The sequence below is a fragment of the Suricata suricatta genome, chromosome 9 (genome assembly GCF_006229205.1).
Source record: "Suricata suricatta isolate VVHF042 chromosome 9, meerkat_22Aug2017_6uvM2_HiC, whole genome shotgun sequence".
NCBI lineage: Eukaryota > Metazoa > Chordata > Mammalia > Carnivora > Herpestidae > Suricata > Suricata suricatta.
In genome coordinates, this window is record NC_043708.1 from 82,501,646 (window position 1) to 82,523,280 (window position 21,635).

The 21,635-nt window shown below is 42.2% G+C and overlaps 1 protein-coding gene across 3 annotated transcripts in view; it reads left to right on the forward strand.

The window, feature by feature from the left end:
• CAPN3 (calpain 3) overlaps nt 1-21,635 on the forward strand; it is a 49,125-nt gene that overhangs the window by 8,126 nt on the left and 19,364 nt on the right. For 2 of the 3 annotated variants that reach the window (XM_029952965.1, XM_029952964.1), the window contains exons 2-6: nt 15,411-15,480; nt 17,134-17,252; nt 19,082-19,215; nt 19,955-20,123; nt 20,995-21,138. In XM_029952965.1, coding sequence (XP_029808825.1) covers nt 15,411-15,480; nt 17,134-17,252; nt 19,082-19,215; nt 19,955-20,123; nt 20,995-21,138 — 636 coding nt within the window. The remainder of the gene's footprint in view (nt 1-15,410; nt 15,481-17,133; nt 17,253-19,081; nt 19,216-19,954; nt 20,124-20,994; nt 21,139-21,635) is intronic. The other variant, XM_029952966.1, reaches the window with a different exon arrangement.

The window sequence follows — 21,635 nt, forward strand, 5'->3', positions numbered from 1 at the left end:
GGTGCTTCTCCCCACAAGTGCCCCCCTCCATGGCCGTCCTCCCCTTCCCCCTTCAGTCCTCAGTTCATTCTCAGTATTCAATAGTCTCTCATGGTTTGTGTCCTTCTCTTTCCCCAACTCTCTTTCCCTCTTCCCCTCCCTATGGTCCTCCATTAGGTTTCTCCTGTTAGACCTATGAGTGAAAACATATGGTATCTGTCCTTCTCTGCCTGACTTATTTCGCTTAGCATGACACCCTCGAGGTCCATCCACCTTGCTACAAATGGCCATATTTCATTCTTTCTCATTGCCATGTAGTACTCCATTGTATATATATATACTACATCTTCTTGATCCATTCATCAGGTGATGGACATTTAGGCTCTTTCCATGATTTGGCTATTGTAGAAAGCACTGCTCTGAACATTGGGGTACATGAGCTCCTATGCATCAGTACTTCTGTATCCTTTAGGTAAATCCCTAGCAGTGAAGCACACAGGCTTTCAAGTCAGACAAACCTGATTCAAATCCCAGCTCTACCTTTCAACAAGGTAACCTTCGCAAATTACTAACCATTTTGGGGTCTCAGTTTCCTCATCTGTGAAAAGAATATGAAAGTTCTTACTTTCATAGACTTGTTATAAGGATTAAATGAGATGTTGTAAATGACATATATTAGCATGATGAGTCAACAAAAAATGGTGATGGTAATTCAAAGGTAAAATGAGGTACCCATCTGGGAGCCAGCCCTCTCTTTACTCAGCAGAGAATCATGATGGCACCATGCTGGAGTGGGGGAACCTAAGTTCCGGGGAAAGTGACAATTCAGTAAATAATTAGGAATGCCTCCCCTTATATTCCATAAGACAACAGCTCCTCCTGAGCACGATGATGAGGACAAAGCTCTGGACATCATAGAGAAGAAACTAAAATAGCTCAGCGGTAAAATACTGAAAACGGGGGAAAGGGGGGAGAAAAATAGTCAAGAAATGTACAAAAAGATGCATTTCTTTGATTATAGATGAGGCAGAGCATCTTTTCACACATTCATGTATTTCTTGAGCATTTGTTATCTTGATGTCCATGAAATACCTGCTTTTGCTAATTTTTCTATTGAGTTGCCTTTTGGACCTTGAATTGTAGGCATTCTTTCGATACTGATTATTTATTGGTTAGATGTGCTATAAATATCTTCTCCCACTTTGTGATTTGCCTTTTCACTGTCTTAAAGGTTTTTTTTAATTCTTTTTTTTTTTTTAACGTTTATTTATATTTGAGAGAGAGACAGACAGAGTAGGAGCAGGGAGGGGCAGAGAGAGGAAGACACAGAATCCAAAGCAGGCTCCAGGCTCTGAGTTGTCAACACAGAGCCCAGTGCGGGGCTTGAACTCAGGAACCTCAAGGTCATGACCTGAACCAACGTCAGAGTCTTAACCGACTGAGCCACTCAACCACCCCTATTTTAAAAATTCTTAATTAAAAGTTCTAAATTAATTTTCAACTTATTATTTTTTCCTTTATGATTAGTGCTTTTTATGTTCTGTTAAGAAAGTTTTTCCTAAAAAAAAATTTTTTTTAAATAAAAAGAAAGTTTTTCCTAAACCAAAGTCATTCTTCTTTATTATCATTTTTTAAATGTTTATTTATTTGAAAGAGAGAATTTGAGAACATGAGAGCAGGGGAGGAGCAGAGAGAGAGAACCCCAAGCAGGTTCTGCCACTGTCAGCACAGGGACAGGGCTCAGTCTCACGAATCACGAGATCATGACCTGAGCCAAAATCAAGAGGTGGATGCTTAACCAACTGAGCCACCCAGAGCACCCCTTTATTATCATTTAGAAACTTAATTTTTCTGCCTTTGTATTTGGGTCTATAATCCATCTAGAGAAGATTTTTCTTATATAAGATAGGGATCACATTTTGTTGTTTCTCCATATGGATAGTCAATCTTCCCAGCAGCATTTATTTAAAAAAAAAAATACTTTCTCTGCTGTTATGTAATGTCACTGTGTCAAATGTCTACCAACGTATAGTTCTGTCTCTGCACTCTCTACCACGCTTCACGTCTGTGTATTGGTCTTCGTGCCCGCTCCACACCACGTGCCAATAAGTCCTGACATTCAGTTAGAGCCAGTCCTTCCAACCTGCTTTTCAACATTATTTTAACTATATCTAGTTCCTTGCCTTTCCATTTAAATACTAGAATCAGGATGTTGAGTTCCACAAAACATTCTGTTGGGATTTTTATTGAGATTGCATTGAATTGACCTGGAAATAATGCACATCTTGACAATACCGAGTCATCCGATCCATGGAAAAGAGATGTCACTCCATTTAAATGGATCTCCTTTAGTATCTTTCAATCAAGTTCTTTTATAATTTTCTCCATAAAGGTCTTGAACATCCTTTGTCAGATTTCTTCCTAGGCATCTTTTGCTTTTGCTGTTATTTTTATAAAGGGCATCTTTCTTAAAATTGTACTCAATTTCTTAGGCATGCATTTGACTTTTATTTTATATCCAATGCATTTCCTAAACTTTTAGTAATTCTAACAATTTGAAGACCCCAGTTATTTCTCTGTAGATTCCGTTTCCATATAGACAGTTAGGTCATTTGTAAATAATGACAGGGCTGACGAATGTACATTGTGCACATGTATTCAGCAACCTAATTCCTCTTCTTTGCACTGGCTAAACCCTCCAGCATTAAGGAGATAACAGTAACTGTCTGGCTCAAAATTTTATTTTTTAATTTTTTAAATTTTATTTGTTTTTGAGAGAGCATGAGCTGGGGAGGGGTAGAGAAAGAGGGAGTGAGAGTATCCCAAGCAGGCTCCCCACTGTTAGCACAGCACCCAATGACTCAGGGCTCGAACTCACAAATTGTGAGATCATGACCTGAGCCAAAATCAAGAGTTAGAAATAACTGACTGAGCCACCCAGGTGTCCTGGCTCTTAATTTTAAAGGGAACTTAATCTTAACTGCTGCACTGTTGAATAGACTTGCTATAGATTTCTATGTTCTGATGTGTTGTCTGCTTAGAGTTGTTTTATTTTTTTAATGCAGTCTGAAAACCTTTGTCTTTTAACTGAAGGTTTTAGTCCATTTACATTGATTATGAACATCAATCTATATTGGATTTATTACTATCATCTTAACCATAACCTTTCTGTTGGTATTGCTTTTTAAATGTTACTTTTTTCCTCTTTACACCATTTAAAAAATATATTAAAAGTGTTTTCTTTTTTTTTTTCTTTCTGCTAGTTTGGATGTTATTGACTATTTCTGTTTTTTCAGTGGCTTCCCTAAATACTTAACATACATTTAATCCTGACAAAGCCTGAAGTTGATCAATAGCTTTCTTTTCCTCGTAAAAAATATGAAGACCATAAAGCACTTTGACTCCTAATATTCCTCTCCCAACTAATCTGTCATTGTTGCTCAGAATTTTAGCTCTATATTGATTTTTCAACCTTAAAAAGTGGGAAATATTATGTTTCTAAAGCAGTCAATATTTTATACACATTTACCAATTCGTTTACTCTTCCTTCTTGAGTCTCAGACTTTTCCTTCTAGAATAATTCTCCTTTTTCCTAAAGTACCTTGTTTAGCATTTTCTTTAGTGAGAATCTATTTGTAGTAAGCATTCTCAATTTTTATTTGTACAAAATTTGTTCTCATTCATGAAATAGTTTTCCTGGGTAATCAGTCTCAGGCTGATTCTCATTACTATCTTCTAACTTACATTCTTGCTGAAATCTGCAATCATTCTAATTGGTGTCCCTTAATAGGCCATCTGCCTTTTCTTTCTGACTGCTTTTAAGATCTTGCTGTCTCTGGTATTCTGCAATATCGCTATGATGTGTTTCAACATATATTTCTGCATCTTTCCTGCTTAGTATTCATTGAGATTCCTGAATCTGAGGATTAGAGTCACTGATTAACTGTAGAAACTTTCTTAGAATATTAATTCTTTCCATATTTTCTATCATCTTCTTCTGGAACTCCCATTAGATACATGCTGAACTTACCTTGCTCTAGCCCCCACATAGCTTAACCTTTCTTCTTTCTTTTTAAAAATTTCCCCATCTCTTTGCTTCTCTGTGTGATATTTTAGATGATTTCTTCTGATCTCCCTTCCAGTTCACTAATGCTCACTTCAGCCTTAATTGGATTCTGGTTCCCAAAAAAAGCAACTATAAAGGACATTTGTGGAAAAACTGAAGAAATTAACATGTGGATTTAGATTTTAGATAATATTAGAGAATAACAGTTAATTTTCTTAGCAATAATGGCATTCAAGTCAGTAGGAAAGTGCTCTTGTCCTTAGGAGATGCCTGCTGTATCCTAAGTATACCTTTAAGTATTTAGGTGTGGAATATCACGATAGTGTCAACATTCTTTCAAATGGTTCAGCAAAAAAAATAAGATCTATATATACACATATAGATCAATAAAACAAAGATGGCAAAATGTTAACAATTGTTGAATCTAGATGTAAGCTATATGGGTGTCCATTCTTTAAACTTTTCTGTAAGTTTGAAGTTTTTTATAACATAAAGTAGAAAACTATGAGAGTGGAAATTTACAGTTTTAATAGCAGGGCTAAAATATAAAATCAAGAAAATCTAGGATGTAGAACCTACAAGGAAAATACAATAAAATTAGAGGAGGTTTAACATCTGATTTTTAGAAGTTTCATAAAAAAGAAGGAAGGAGACAGGGAGAGAGGAAGGAAGGAAGAAAGGAAGGAAGGCTGAAGGAAGGAACTAATTGAAAAGGAGAGAAATGTCAAAGAAATAACATAGGAATATTCCAAAACTGAGGACAAAAGTCTCTATATTGAAAGGAGTCACAGAGTGCTCAGCACAAAGCATTAAAAAAACTCATAACAAGGCATATAGATGTGGCTTTTGGAATTGGGAGTGGGAGGAGTAGGAGGGACGGGCGAAAAACCCTAAAATCTTTTCGAGGGAAAAGTAGGTCACATGCAAAGGAATGTTCATCAGAACCACACCACACTTCTCACCCCACCAGATGCTAGAAGCAAGGAAACCATGCCTTAAAAAACCTGAAAGGAAAAAATGCTTCTCAACCTAAAATACCTACCCAAACTTTCAGTCATGTGCCAAAGTACAAAACAGACTTAGACGGGTACCCTTTCTTAAGAAGCTGCAAGGTATCTGCCAATCCAGTCAAGAAGGAAACCAAAGCAGCATTAAGATCTGGGGAGCGGGCTCACCCCAGAAGGGCACAGTCTGTCCCAGGCCACCGCTCCGGACCCGGAGGGCAGCCAGCCCCTTCCGTAAGGGGGAACGAGGCCACTGAGGAGGGCCGTGTGGGAGAGCAACGGAACCACTGGTTACCTGAGGAGCTTAAGTATTTGGAAAACTGCTGCTGAGGAGAAGCATTGATCGATACACAGAGAATCAGAAAATTATAAAGAATAAGAGAAAAGAAACATTCATACAGAAAGGAAACGTAAAACAGCATAGCATTTGGCTAAGAAGAGAACAATAGTTAGCTCATCATACTCAAGTAAATATTGAATTTAATTTTACCAGACTTTATGACATTACTATTTTGGGAAGATGGTGGGCAGAGCTTAATGTGAGAAGTCTACATCTAATTCACCAAAAGAGGAGTTTTCCCGATACTTTCTAAAAATAATAAGTTAAAAATAATAATATGTGGATTTTTTTTAGAAATATAGAGGTAAATACCAAAAGAAATTGCTAGCAGAATTAAAAGTGGCTGTCTCTGAGGAGAGGGATTTGCAGAGCATAAGATTGCTATTCCTCTAAGTACCTTTTGTATTGTTTTTTTTTAACTTTATGTCTAAATGGAATAAAATATGATTTGGTAAACTGCCCGACCTCAGAAATTATTTTGAGCTATAACAATACCTTGTAATGCTTACGTCACGGTTTCAAACCCTAGGAGACGTGAGAATCTCCTGGGTGCTTCTTTAAACTGAAGAGTCCCAGACCCCCTACCAAGAATATTTGCATTCTTAAGTCTAAGGGGAATCCTGGGAATCTGCATTTTAAACCGCCATACCCAGCAATCTTGATGCAGGTAGTCCAAAGGTCACACTTGGAAAAGACCCCAGTAGATGCAGGCTGGCAGGAGCCAGTGACTGGATGGGGGACAGCACCCTGCTGGTGGGCAGCCTGCCAGCCCAGGCGTCCACCTGCATCAGCTCCCAGCTCTCACGCTGAGAAAGTGGGGCTTTCTTGTCAATATAATTCTGACAAACATTTATCCTTCCTTCCCCACCCACATTCTCTGCCTCAAAGATTCTGAAATTGTAACCGTGAAAGTCTGTTTGTTACCATGGGGCCTACTCTACCAGGGTCAAGTCACCTACCCTTCACAGATCAGAGTCCCTGAATGGCCAGTCAAGGTCTTCGGGGGAGGTGGCAGAGACATCAGGAGAATGAAGGCTTCATTAACCTCAGACAATGGCTTGGAGCAGATTCCTTCCAAGCATTCACCAGCCTGTATAGGATTAGTGTATACAGCATGTTTCGAAGGCCCCGTGCTATAGCCCCTTGGCCGCCAGTGTCAAAGGCATGAATGCCTTTTGCTGAGGCAGGGTAAGCCTCTCAGTAACTATAGTTTTTCTTTTTAAAGAAAGAATCCCAGCAAGGCTGATAGAAGTACCCTAAAAGTCTACAAGCCATTGTGGCCTGTCCTGGGACTGTCCCTGGCTCTCTCGCTCCCCTTGCTGGCTCCCTCTCTGACTGGCATGGTGTTGCCCCTTGACCGTGGGCTCAGGGGCCTCCAGCCAAAGCTGCTGACTCTGACCATGGCCTTTCTCTGGGCTGTGTTCATTTGCATCGTGCTGCTGAGGGTGGAGGAGCTATATAGGCTCCGGGCCATTCACAAGAGGATTAGGCCTGGACGGAGGGTGCAATGGGAGAGAAGCAGCAGTGAAGGCCCAGCTCCACTCCCTGGGTGGTCACCATGCCCTACCTGCTGCCAGGATTTTTCTGTGACCGCGTGATCCGGGAGAGGGATAGGAGAAACGGAGAGGGCACCGTCACACAGCCCCTCAAGTATGAGGGGCAGGATTTTGTTGTTCTCAGACGAAGGTGCCTAGCTCAGAAGTGCCTCTTTGAAGATCGAGTGTTCCCAGCAGGTGTTCAGGCCCTGGGCTCCCATGAGCTGAGCCAGAAAACCAAGATGAAGTCCATCACGTGGAAAAGGCCAAAGGTAGGGATGGGAGGGATGGGGCTTCAGGAGACAGATCTTGGGGACAGGAGGTCAAGTGGTCAGAGCCAGAGACCACAGATCCACGATCTGAGCAAGTGGCTTATTAAGATTTTCTTACCTATGTGCCCCCGGAACACCTTTCTGCTTCCTCCTGAAATGGGAGACATTATTTTCTATTCCTGAACTACAGGTCATTATAACCCTCTTGAGGTCCCCGAGCCTGTAAGTAAGAGAGCTAATGCACTGGCTTTATTCATTGTAAACTAGTAAGGTATAATTGATTATCAAGACTTCTTGAGAGCAGGTATTCTGGGGATGAGAGAGTGGAGTGGCTGAGAGCACGGAGGCTCACAGTTTCAAGGAGAGTTCCATGGAAAGGGGTAGAGTTAAGAAATAGAAGGCTGTGGGAGGCTGGAGATGTCTTCTGAACCTTTCACCTATGGGCGGCACATTAGGAACAGGCCACTTCTGTTTAAACAGAAAGGTCTGTGCTGACCAGCCAGACTTCTTACAATGCAATGTGGTGCATGCACATTTAGGATTGTGTGTTTTCTTGGAGAGCTAACTCCTCTATTGTTACACGATGCAACTCTTTATCTCTAATATTCTTTGTTACCAAGCCTGCTTTGTCTGAAATTAACACAACGACGCCACCTTGCCTTTGATCAGTGTTAGCATGGTGCATCCGTCTCTAGTTTCTTGTAGACAACATGTAGTCAGGTCTCTTTTGATCCATGCTCACAATCTCTATCTTTTAATTGGTGTATTTAGACCATTCACATTTAAGTGATTACCAAGTAGTTGGATTCCTATCTACCATGTTTTTAACTGTTTTCTGTTAGGATTGCTCTTTGTTTCTCTCCTCCCCCCTTTTCTCCCTTTTCCTATAATTTAACATTCTATATGAGTCTATTTTATGCTTTCTCTTAAATGTATCAATTACACTTTTTAATCCTAATGGTTATGCTACAGTCTAATTTCATCTTCAAATAACACTATGCCATTATACACGAGTCTAACACCTTATAATAGAAAATGTCCAGCTCCCCCCTTCTTTCCCTTCATTCATCTATCCACATGCTATAACTACTCAACACATTATAATTATTATTACTTTAAACAAAGTTATCTTTCAATTAAGAATAAGAAAAATAAAAGTTTTATTCTACCTTCATTTATTCCTCTTCTGATACTCTTCTTTATGTAGGTCAAGGTTTCTGACCCACATCATTTTCCTTCTCCCTGAAGCACTTTTTTTTAACATTTCTTGCAGGGCAAGTCTATTGGCAATAAATTCTCTCTGGTTTTGTTTGTCTGAGAAAGTCTTTATTTCTCCTTTGGTTTTGAAAGATAATTTCTTGCATATAGAATTCTAGCTTGGTGGGGTTTTCTTTCATCAATTTAAATATTTCCATCCAGTCTTCCTTGCTTACATGGCTTCTGACATCTGCTATAATTATTATCTTTGTTCATCTATAGGAAAAGGATTTGTCCCTTGTTGACTTTTTTCACGATGTTTTTAGTCTTTGGTTATTTGCAGTTTGAATATGACATGCCTAAGTGTAGTAGTTTCGTGTTGTGTTTTGCTAGCACTTATGCCATTTCATGTTCTTTGAGCTTCCTGGATCTGTGATTTGTTATGTCATTAATTTGAGAAAGTTTTCGGCCATTATTCCTTCAAATATTTCTTCTGCTCTGTTCTTTCTTTTCCTCTGATATTCCAATTATGCATAAGTGCAACATATGTATATGTTTTCCCATGGGCTTTGGATGTTTTTGTGGAGTTGTTTTGCTTTTCATTGTTTTTTCTCTTTGTATTTCGATATGGGAAGTTCCTATTGGCTTACCTCTGACCTCACTGCTTTTTCCTTTATCTATGCCTAGCTTATTGATGAACCCATCAAATACATGTTATCATGTTTTTTCATTTACATCATTTCTTTTTTATTCTTTTTCAGAGTTTCCATCTCCTTGCTTCTGTCACTCATCTTTTCTTGCTCATTATCTACTTTTCCCATTATACTTCTTTATGTATTCATCATAGTTATTACTAATGATTCCTGCCTGGTAATTTTGACATCCGTGTCACATCAGAATCTAGTTCTGATGCCTGCTTTCTCTGTTCAGACTATTTTTGCTTGCCTTTTGCACCATTTGTAAATTTTTGCTGAAAGCCAGACATGTTGTTCTGGGTAATAAGAACAGAGATAAATATACCTTTGGCGGGAGGATTTACATTAAGCTGACTAGGAATTGTGCTGTGTTTGATGGTTCCTATAGCTGCAGGTGTCAGAGGCTTCAAATTCCTCTAGTGTTTTCATTTTACCCCCACCTCGCCCTCCTCTTGGGCTTTAGGCTTTCCTAAGCTCTCCCCCTCAGAGTTTGCACCTCGGAGATCTTTAGCTGTAAGTTACTGTTATTATACTGAAGATTTGTCAAGGTGAGGAAGAGAAATGTTCATTAACCTAATGACTAAATCTCTGTCTTTTAACGGGCCAAGTCTCTGGGCTGTGACCTTCATACACATTTCCCCATTGGTATTCCCATTGGTATAGTGTTTTTCCCTTTTTAGGTGAGAAAGGAAGACTGGAGAGGGCTGTACAGGGAACAATATCCTTCCCCCAACTTGGGTAAGACTCTGGAAAAGCCTTTGTCAAGGGGGATCTTTCTTAGATCTTCACCATGAGAACTTGGTGGGATTTTCGGAGGTAAAAACCATGAAAGTATATAGGAATGGGGGAAGATTGTCCCAAGACTGTGGCCTCCAGAAGTTTCTCACTCTCATGCTAGTCCACACTCAGCTTCCAGAAATTCATCAAAATGACCAGTTGTGTGTTCCCACCACTTTAAGGCTCCAGCAGCCTCCACACCGGGTAAGCAGATCTCAGCTGTCACTTTCTAGTTTTGCCTGTGCCATGTTTGAGGGTGGTGGGTTGCTGTGCAACCTCAGTTCTCTGATAGGCCCCAGCAAAGTCAGTTGGCTCAGCTTTTCCTTGTGATAAGGACAAGAGTGATGACTTCCAGGATCTTTAAATGTTCAAACTGAACCGGAAATCCTCCATATATATTTTTTAATATTTTTCTTTTTTTAATTAATAGTTTATTACCAAGTTGGTTTCCATATAACACCCAGTGCTCTTTCCCACAAGTGCCCCTCTCCATGACCATCAACCCCCCCTTACCCCCTCCCTCTTCAGCCCTCAGTTTGTTCTCAGCATTCAAAAGTCTCTCATGATTTGCCTAACTTCCTCTCCCCAACTCTTTCCCCCCCTTCCCATTCCCATGGTCTCCTATTAAAAGAAAAGATAAAAACCATATGATCCTGTTGATAGAGGCAGAAAAAGCATTTGACAAAATACAACATCCCTTCTTAATAAAAACCCTCAAAAAAGTCAGGATAGAAGGAACTTACTTAAATATTATTAAAGCAATTTATGAAAAGCCCATAGCTAATATCATTCTCAATGGGCAAAAAATGAGAGCTTTCCCCCTGAGATCAGGAACACGACAGGGATGTCCAGTCTTACCTCTGCTGTTTAACATAGTGCTGGAAGTCCTAGCATCAGCAATCAGACAACAAAAGGAAATAAAAGGAATCAGAATTGGCAAAGAAGAAGTCAAACTTTCACTTTTTGCAGAGGACATGACACTCTACATGGAAAACCCAATCAACTCCACCAGAAGCCTTCTAGAACCGATCCATGAATTCAGCAAAGTCTCAGGGTACAAAATCAACGTACAGAAATCAGTTGCATTTTTATACCAAAAATGAAGCAAAAGAAAGAGAAATCAAGAAATTGATCCCATTCACAATTGCATGAAAAACCATAAACTACCTAGGAATAAACCTAACCAAAGATGTAAAAAGACCTGTATGATGAGAACTATAGAAAGCTTATGAAAGAAATTGAAGAAGACACAAAGAAATGGCAAAACATTCCGTGCTCATGGATTGGAAGAACACATAGATCTATTTTAGCACAACCTTTTAAGTGTATGTTTTGGTGTATTTTGTAATATACGGCATATGTTAGGACAATCAATACACACATATATAATTTAAAACCACTAAGAATACTTACATAGAGTTGCACATTCAAAATATTTTACTGATGGAGGTATTCAATATAAGTCTCAAGTCGCTGCGTGAACCACGGTACCCAAGAACTGAGGAAATGGTCATCTGTTGCTCATTGCTGAGACTCCATCATTGACAGATCCAGTCCCCAAGCAAAATGATAGCCAAAGAAATCACTAGCAATCTTAGGTTCCCAAGCAAAAGTGACAGAGCTGGGACTATTTACCCTTTGTTCATTGCAACCAACCTAATTGGTCTCAGACACTCTAAGGGCTATTGACACAGGGTTCCTAAGTAAGGAGAGAAGCAGCAGGTGGTAGGGAGGGGCTATGAGGCAAATCAGAGCCTTGTTATGAATTAGCCTTCAATAGGCTTGGTAACTGACCTTCACCAGAGAGACATCTCTTATGAGGACAATTAAGTGTCTCTAAGCTGTGCATTTCTTGGAGGGCAGGCATGAATAATTTCCCATTTTTATGGTACCCTTAATTCCCCCAGTTCTGTATGTACTTGGGAGTTCAACTAAGTTTCGTGAATTTAGCCGAGGTGGTGTTAAAGGTAGATGTGGTATGTTGGGGAATCTACTATTGTAAAAACTGTAACTCCACCCAAATACCAGCTTCCAAGCAGGTGTAAGAGAGACCAGGGTAGTTGCTGCTACCTTTCCAAGTAGTCAGCCCTGGGGAATTGGTGGGAGGATGAAGAGTGCTTCTGAATTTATGGTCCCAAGGAGAAGCTACTACACCTGAAACCACTCAAAAATGTAGCTAAAAGTCTAGTATTTGAGTCACTATATAGTACATTCCTTCTAACAGGGTCAGAAAATACACTACTCAAGGGGTCTCAGCTGGCACATAACAGAGGCCCAACTCAAACTAGCTTGAACAAAAAAAAAAAAAAAAGAAAGAAAGAAAAAAGAAATAAAAAGCTCATATAATTCAAGTGTTCAAAGTGATATTGGATTTAGACACCCCTGAATCCAGCCCTCGAACCATGCCACCGTGACACAATGCCTAATGGTGCCTATCTATATAGATCTATTATGTTTATCTGTCATCACCTCCCTCCTCTGCCCACCCCATCTATATCTGTTTCCTCTGAGTTGGCTTTATTCTCAGACTAACCTTGCAATGGGGCAAAGATGCCACAGGCAGCTTCAGGCTAACATTCTACCAGGTTCAGCTCCAGCAGAAGAATGTACAGTTGACCCTCAAACAACACCAGTCTCAACTGCACAGGCCCAACCTACAAATGGATTTATTTTTTCATTTATTTTGGTAAACCTAGTATAGCACCATAAATGCATTTTGTCTCCCTTATGATTTTCTTTTTTTATATATGTAATTTTTTTAAGTTTATTTATTATTGAGAGAAAGAGAGTGGGAGACACAGAGTCTGAAGCAGGCTCCAGGCTCTGAGCTGTCAGCACAAAACCCAACACGGGGCTTGAATGCACAGACCCACAGACCATGAGATCATGACCTGAGCTGAAGTCAGACACTTGACTGAGCAACCCAGGCGCCCCTCCCTTATGATTTTCTTAATAGTATTTTCTTCTATCTGGGGTGCCTGGATGGTTCAGCTGGTTGAGTGTCTGAGTCTTGATTTTAGCTCAGGTCATCATCCCAGGGTCGTGAGATCAAGCCCTGTGTCAAGCTCTTTGCTCAGCACAGATTCTCTCTCCCACCCTCTGCTCCTCTCCCCACCTTGTCCTCTCTCTCTCTCTCTCTAAAAAAAAAGAATAATATTTTCTTCTTTCTAACTTGCCTTATTGTAAGAATACAGTGTATAATACATGTAACCTACAAAATATGTATTAATCAGTAATGGGGAGACCAGAAAACACGTCCACTATATCTTACTTGGCTTCTTTATAAGAGGAAGTTATATTGTTATTGTTTCCAGTTTGGGGGGGTTATCTTGGGGGGAGGGGACTTTTTAGTTTCTTTTTAGTGTAGAGAGAAGAGGACTATTTCCTTTGACAAAAAAATAAATCCTGACTGATGTTTATATACCCAGTTCAACTCTAACATTGCATGGCTATGACTTAAGTTGTTCAATTTTATAACTTTACATATTTTCTTTTAAACTAAAAAAATCTTGGTTCCTAAGGACATTAATATAAGCTCTTATTTACCATACAGTTGACATGTCAAAGGTTTGAAATAATAACATTATTATTATCTTTAAGGTTCATATTTCTTTATGGTTTGGGTTTTTGGCCTTAGGCTATATCCCAAAAGGGGAAAAAAAGTCAATTTATTATATTTTAAGTCCCTTGAAAGAATTCTTTTTATGTATGTGGTCATGCCACCAACTTGATTTGCAGTTAGATTCCTTTGCTTCAATTTGCTATCGGCGTTTCCAGACTGATTTTTTTTAATATGTTTATCTTATTTATTTTTGAAACAGGAAGAGCACACGCACATGGGCGTGAGTCAGGGAGGGGCAGAGAGAGGCATGTAGACCTGCTATGAGGCTTGATTTCATGACGGTGAGATCATGACCTGAGCCGAAATCAAGAGTCAGACACTTAACCAACTGACTGCTTTTTAAAATTGTCTTTCCTTTAACTTTGGCTTTTAATTATGTAAAAATTTACTTGGTTCCCAAGTTAAAAACTATTTTCAGTTATATTCAGAGTTTTACCTCCATCCCTATTCCCACCATCTTATTCTCCTATAGGTAACCTTGTAAGAATTATGGTTTGGGGTTTATCCTTCCATTGCATTAAGAGTTTCAGATGGGAGGTACATGTGGTGTGGTCTAAACAAGACATTGTATCGAGTAGGAGGGAGAGATCCCCATGTACAAGGAGCGTCAACTCATTTTGGGGTACGGAGTTGTGACGGCGGCAGGAATGGGGAGAGACACACATGCACACACAGAAGACACCGAGTGAGCACTTTGTCACAGGGATAGCAAGACTTCTTAAGCCTCTGAAGAATGATATTAAAACCAAAACAGGGGCGCCTGGGTGGCTCAGTCGGTTAAGCCTCCGACTTCGGCTCAGGTCAGATCTCACGTTCATGGATTCGAGCGCGTCAGGCTCTGTGGTGACAGCTAGCTCAGAGCCTGGAGCCTGCTTCCGGTTCTGTGTCTCCTTCTCTCTCTGACTCTCTCCCTCTCATGCTCTGTCTCTCCTGTATCAAAAATTAATAAAACATTAAAAAACAAAACAAAGAATCTACAACTATTTCAAAATTTTACAAAAAACAAAGCACAAGACATCAAAAGAAAAACAGGAGCGCCCTCTGTTGGCCTCTGTTGGGCTGCACATAATCCGAAGTACCTGAAGTACCTGAAATGGGGCCAGTGGTAACCTAAGGGGTTAGCTTGAGTAAAGAGATGTACCCTCAGCTGACCAGACACCCACAAGGCCCACAATAAATTTACTTTCTGCTCTCCTCAGCTATCAAGTCCTACATACCCAGGGAAGTAATGTGACTAAATATCTTTGTTACCACTTCTTGGGAATAAAGAACTTTATTTTCCCTCCTACACCTATTTTCCTGGCCTAGGAAAATAAAAAAAGAAGAAGGGGCACCTGGGTGGCTCAGTCAGTTGAGCATCTGACCTCAGCTCAGGTCATGATCTTACGGCTTGTGGGTTCAAGCCCCATATCAGGCTCTGTGTTGATAGCTCAGAGCCTGGAACCTGCTTCATATTTTGTATCTCCCTCTCTCTCTACCCCTCCCCTGCTCATGCTCTGTCTCTCAAGACTAAATAAACATTAAAAAAAAAAAAGAAAAAGAAAAAGAAAAAAAAAAAAGAAAGATCTATGCTTTCCATTGTCCCTTGCCAAAGCTGTGACAGTAATGATTCTGACCTAACTCCTAAAGTATATCCTTACCCAGATAGTATGTCAGTGTGTGGGAATGATATAGAACAATGGGGAAAGGAGGCATGTTTCTGGCTTCCACCACTTACTAGCTGTGTGTCCTTGGGCAAGTTTCTTAACTTCTCAGAGCCCTGGTTTCCTTATCTGAAAAATAAGAATGATAATATCCAACTGTTTGCAGAGGCTTAAATGAGTGGTGCATATAGCACTCCTGATATAGGATGTCAGTACTACATAATGGACCACTATAAATAATTGCTACTACTACTGTTATTATTTCCTTTTTGTTTCCCAGGAAATTTGTGAGAATCCTCGATTTATCATTGGTGGAGCCAACAGAACTGACATCTGTCAAGGAGATCTAGGTAAGAAAGTACCCTCGGGTCATATCCAGCCAAACAATCAAGGGGTGATAAAAAGGTGATCAAAATGTGGTTTTGCTTTTAATGAATTTTGGGGAGGAGATTTTTTTTAACACTACTTTGTGCTCATTTATCTATGTGCTGTGATGGCTTCATTTAATTTCTGTTCCTCCTCACATGAGTTCACTGGGGATATGCCTCAGTCCACAGCATGCTCCCGACAGTCCCGAGGATGCTTGCATACCCCAACCAGTGAGACAAAAGCCCTCTTTAAAATATACCCATTTCCTGCAAAGAGAGCTCTGAAAAGGTCTGCATACCAAGCATGTCCCTTGAACATATACTGAATCCATATGCACACAAAAAGTACACTTATTAACTCAAACTCTTGTTTAAATTGCCCCAGAGTAGCTCCATATTAATGGAGTCTTTCAACAAGGATGACATTTGCCATGTGGGTGAGCACCCAGCTTTCTGTCCAGTGGTCAGCTTCCTCTTCTACCAGACCTTCCTCCCTCAGGAAGTACTATCTTTGGTGTGGACTGTAGGAAAGCTCTACACTTGATCTCAGCCAAAAGGCCAAGAAGCAACCAAACTACAGGAAACTCTGGGAAGCTATGTTGGAAAGAACATCAATAGATGTAATTTAAAACTTGAGGGACAGGCGCACTTGAGACCAAATGAAAGGAATGTGGCCCCCGAAAGAGAGGCTGAGGGGGGTTTCAATATTGGGGTGCCTGCACCCAGCGGGAAGGCTGCCTGCAGAGCCCTGAGAAAGATAATAACCTGACTTTCTAACAGATACAGTTTCAAAGGAGAGGCTTGCTTCTTCAGGGGCGACCGGGCGGGAGGAGGGCTGCTGGGAGCTCTCCATCTCCCATCTACAGTCTCCAGGATGATGTCACATCCACACAGCAAAACAAAGGCCTTTCATAACTCAACCCATCCCCATAGAAGGCAATTCTATGACTGTCAGTGTGCCAGGCATGCTCCTTGCACATTCTGTCTGTCTATCTGTCTGTCTGTCTGTCTGTCTGTCTGTCTGTCTCTCTCTCTCTCTCTCTCTCTCTCTCACACACACACACACACACACACACACACACAGAGCAAAATTACTACATGCAGTACTCTGCCAGAAACGAAATTCAGGGAATAAGAAAATATCCCCTTCTCATTCCACGGCCAGCAACGTCTCAGTGCCCCCATAAAATGGCTGCACGGAAGCTTCTTTGCTGGCTTTCCTTCCAGTATAAGTGGGCTTGGCCATGGGTCCCAGATGCTCAGTCTCCACCGAGGTATGCACTCACATTGCAAAAGTCCAGGCAGTGCAGCTTTCATACAGGCAGTAGGAAGAATGACCCAGTTTTGACCTACTGCTCTGTGTTCATCGAGGTCCAGAAAGGAAGTGAGCTTATATTACAGATACGGCAATTGCCTACAGCCTTCTGGAAAACCAGTCAGAGGAGAGTAAGTCACCCTGATCGAATTGTCAAGGGACTGCCATCCAACTCCTCTGTGTCGACCTCTGTAAGGTCAGATCTGGACGTGGGACATGGAACACATAGGGAACTCGTTCTTCAGAGAAGCAGAAGAGTCAGCTGGGAGTGGGCCTTTTTCTCCCCTGGAGGTGACCTATGCCGTGTGCTTCCCCCACAGGGGACTGCTGGTTTCTCGCAGCCATCGCTTGCCTGACCCTGAATGAGCGCCTGCTTTTCCGAGTCATACCCCACGATCAGAGTTTCACCGAAAACTATGCAGGGATCTTCCACTTCCAGGTGAGGTCACTGGAGTGTGGTTAAGAGGGCCAGCTGCTTTTGGAAACCCACCTTTTCAGGAACACTTACCTCAAATACCAGATGCGTGTAAAGGTCTTCCCATCATCAACACCGTGTTTGGAATGTACCGCTTACATATTTTATTATTTGTTTTCTGTAATATCAAAATTGATTTTTTGGAATTCTTATAGATCATTTGCGTGATTAAACTTTTATTAAATGTTTTCACAATTTTGTTTCAACAAGAAAACGAAGAGGGCCAGCTGCAGTCCACCTACCACGGGTCTCCTGGCCTTGACTTCCCAGCGGCTTCAGGAAAGATTCCACCCACCCTGCCTTGGCTGGGGGCAGTGACCCCGCTAAGGCCTCAGGCCTGTGAGGATGCAGTTGTTTATCTCTGCCCCCTCAGCAGCCCGTTTCCCAACCCCCCACCTTCCTCCATGCCCCAGAAAGGCAGAAAGACAGCCTGTTTGCTGGCCTGTGGATCTATTTTTGCCTCTCTGGCTGGCTGCTGTGTTGTTACCTGCAGCCCTTCTCAAATAGGTCCTTAAGATATTAGCGTTGGGAGCTTCATAGAGCCCTTAAGTTCGCATAGGAAACCCCCTGCATGACTACGGCTCCTTTACCTGCTTCCCTGTAACAGCAGGTCTATACCAAGTCTATCACTCACCTCTTCCAGGCCTGGGAAGGAAAGTCTGGTCAGTCTGGGGACCAGGCTTCTGGCGCGGCCCAGAAAGGAGTCTTTTGGTTCCAGAATCAATTAAACCATTGGAAATTCTCTAGCTCCACATTCTAGATCCAAAATGAGAGAGCCAGATCCTGGTGCTGGCCCAAAACTGAAGTGAGCTCCACATGTGGGAGTCTAGCAGATGCTGGGGTTCTGAGGCCTCAATCTGTTTACAGCCTCAATGTTCAATGTTACAGCCTCAATGTTTACAGTCCCAATGTCCTGGGACTGACCCAAACCATCAGTTGACGTACCTGCTGATTTTGTACCTCAGGACTGAAGGCTTGAGAGAAGGTCTTCTTTTCAGGTTCAGGTTCAGGTCCCGCTGCCCTCTGAACATGGGTAAGGCAGCTAGGCCCTCATTTTCATTTCTTCCCTGTGCCCTCAAGCTGCTAGTTTCCCTCTGATATTTACAGGGTCTTCTACCTAAATAGGGCCATAAATATAAAGACCACATAGATTTTTGCCCTCTTTTCAATAAGGGAAGTATCATTAGAGGAGAAGTTAAACCACATTTGGCAGTCTTCAGTTAAGATGGGTTTGTTCAAAAAAGAACATTCAGCATTGAAATTATTCGACAATGTTCCTGTTATAGCCAGAGTATATCCTGGGGCACTTTCCTTTTCCACATCAGTCTTTCTTCTTCAGAAGCCATTTCTGCCTTGTTTGCCATCAAGAAATCTATAAATCAATACATCACCTTCACCTAGACCAGCAGTTCTCAACCCTGGCTGCATATTAGAATCAGCTAAACTACTTAAAACACAATACATAGGCCCCACTCCAGACCAACGGAGCAGGAGAATGAAAATCTCAAGTCCTCAGGTATTCACGGAGCACCTACCATCCCCGAGACTGGGCTGGACTGTGTGGAAGAAAGAAAGCGGTATGTAGCCCACGTTCCTGCCCCCAAGGAACTCATGGTCCAGTTAGAGAAAGATACACACACTCCAAACCCAAAAGAGAATGAATAAGGACCAAGTGCAGAGCTGAGGAAATAGGATTGCTTTGGGATCAAAGAGAGTCTGAGGAATGTGGAGCAGAGACATATTTCCCAGGGGTAATCTGACGATGTGACTCTGTCATTGGTGCCTCTGTGCAGTTCTGGCGCTATGGAGACTGGGTGGATGTGGTTATTGATGACTGCCTACCGACTTACAACAATCAACTGGTTTTCACCAAATCCAACCACCGCAACGAATTCTGGAGTGCTCTGCTGGAGAAGGCTTATGCTAAGTAAGGCAACAACACTTCTGGATGTGAGGCAGGGCTAAAGGTTGTGGGCTGCAAAACCTAGCTGAAGTCTTGTCACAAGAGGAGGCATGTGTGCGCACATATGTGCATGCACGCACCATTCAACTGGGACCCAAAGTCCGAGAGGGCCAGGTCTAGGAAGTAACAGCTCTAACTAAAAAACTGTATTTAAGGGGAGGATGAAGGCATGTAGGAAATTTTTAGCTTTAGCTTCCCAAAGTGAGTATTTTAATTCTGCCGTCGTGGTGATGCTGTAAGTCTTGGATCTGAGCATTAGATCTCTGAACCTCACATTCCCAGGGTCTTGCTTGGCTCAACCTCATGATCTCACAGTATATAATAAAGTCATGTTATCTCTCAACTTGGAAGATTCACCCCAGCTATTTCTAAGGGCTCTATGGAGCCCTTCCTTGGGGTCCAGGTTATGGTGGAAAGAGAAGAGTCAGGAAGTAGGAATGGCTGGGTTCCGTCCCAGTGCCTCTGTTTCTCCGTAGCCTTGGGTAAGCCACTTGGCCTCTGGAATGTGAAGCCTTTCTTCACATTGTTTCTCAAATGTGAAGAAAGAGAATCATAGTATCTATTCCATTAGCATATAGGGTTGTTGGAGAAATTAGACAAGAGAACATCATAGGGCCCAAGAGTAAAGTCCCAGTGGCCTGGGGCCTGGGTCATATTTCCTGGAACCCTGTGACCTCAGGTTGGTCTTCATTCTCTCTCCAAGGCTCCATGGTTCATATGAGGCCCTGAAGGGTGGGAACACTACAGAGGCCATGGAGGACTTCACAGGAGGGGTGACAGAGTTTTTTGAGATCAAGGATGCTCCCAGGGACATGTACAAGATCATGAAGAAAGCCATCGAGAGAGGATCCCTCATGGGCTGTTCCATCGATGTAAGTCTGGGGTGTAGTGTGTAGGGCAGGGAGCAGTCAACAATTGGGAAGCCATTTGTGTGACAAAAAGCAATGTAGGGCTTTTCTCTGGGACAGGGTGGAGGTTTTGTTTTGGGAAGCAGGAACTGGCTCTCAACTTTGAACATTTCTCCAGGGAGTTGAAGAGTTCCTGGTGATTTTCACTAAAGAGACTTGGCAAAGATGCTCCAAGCCCTGGACTTTAGATAGAAATAGGTCCCGAGGCCTGTGTCAGCCCCGGCCTCTGTGGTCAGTGCTGCTCAGCTCCAGCATGCCAAAATTAAGCTGGCCCCAGATCTGGTTCTGGACCTGAGCCAGCCAGTTCCCTGAGACAGCCTCTCAGTCACTGAGCTGTGATCCTGTCTCTCACGTAGGACACCGGCCTTGTGTTGTGATCTGAGAGAAGGCGGCCTGCAGGCACGCTCTCAGAGCAGCAGAGCGGTGTGACTGGACACTGGGGCAAAGGGTAAGGAGCCCCACAGAGTGGCAGGCGTCCTGAGTTTCAGGAGACACACCTGCCCTGGGGGCTGCTCAGGGTATAATAGTCTTGGCTGGTGCTTTCCATCACTGAGGAAGGAACCCAAGTTGAATTCCTGAATTTCCTTCCTCTCCCAATATTCCCAGTGGGTCCAAAAGCTTGGGAAGATCAGCTAGCATTAAACACCTGTGAATGAACATTTTCTTTCTGTATCACTTTTTTCTATCTTGTCTCCATTCACACTGTTTATCTCTCCTCTTTTCCTTTGTCTGTCCCCTCCCTTCTTTCTGTCTCCTTCCCTTTCTATCACCCTCCCTTGTTTGATCTCTCTCTCCCTCTCCTGGACTGTTCCTGGCCCTCCCCATCGGGCCTCAGGATGGCACAAACATGACGTATGGAACCTCTCCTTCTGGGCTGAAAATGGGGGAGTTGATTGCACGGATGGTGAGGAATATGGATAACTCGCTGCTCAGGGACTCAGACCTCATCCCCAGAGGCTCAGATGACAGACCGACCCGGGTGTGTACGCTTCCAACTGTCAGGAATGACCACCCCCCAACCCCCCCACCCCCGCATGACCCAGGCCTGCTGATGTTTGCCTCCCCTCAGCAGCCAGTACCGTACACACAGACCTCCGCATGGGCCTTCCCGGGGTCTGGGGTGGAATAACTTGCCTGCTCCAAGGCTCCTGAAGAAGATGGGGAGACAGGATTTGGAGGGACTCTCTGTGGGAGTTCCTTCATACCCTCTGGTCCAGGCCGTTTCTCTGATAACAAATTAACAAGTAGAAATACAAGAGACTTTGTTGATTTTTAAGTATTTCTTCTAATTCATTTATTCACTCAGTGCAGATTTATTGAGCTCCTACAAGGTGCCAGACACTCCTGTAGTAAACAAAAAGAAAACACTTTTTGTTCACTAGAAGGGTCTCTCCCCTCATGGAGTTTATTTTCTAGTACTTTCAGAAGTAATGCATGCTCACTGAAGAATACTGAGCCTTATAGAAAAGCACGGAG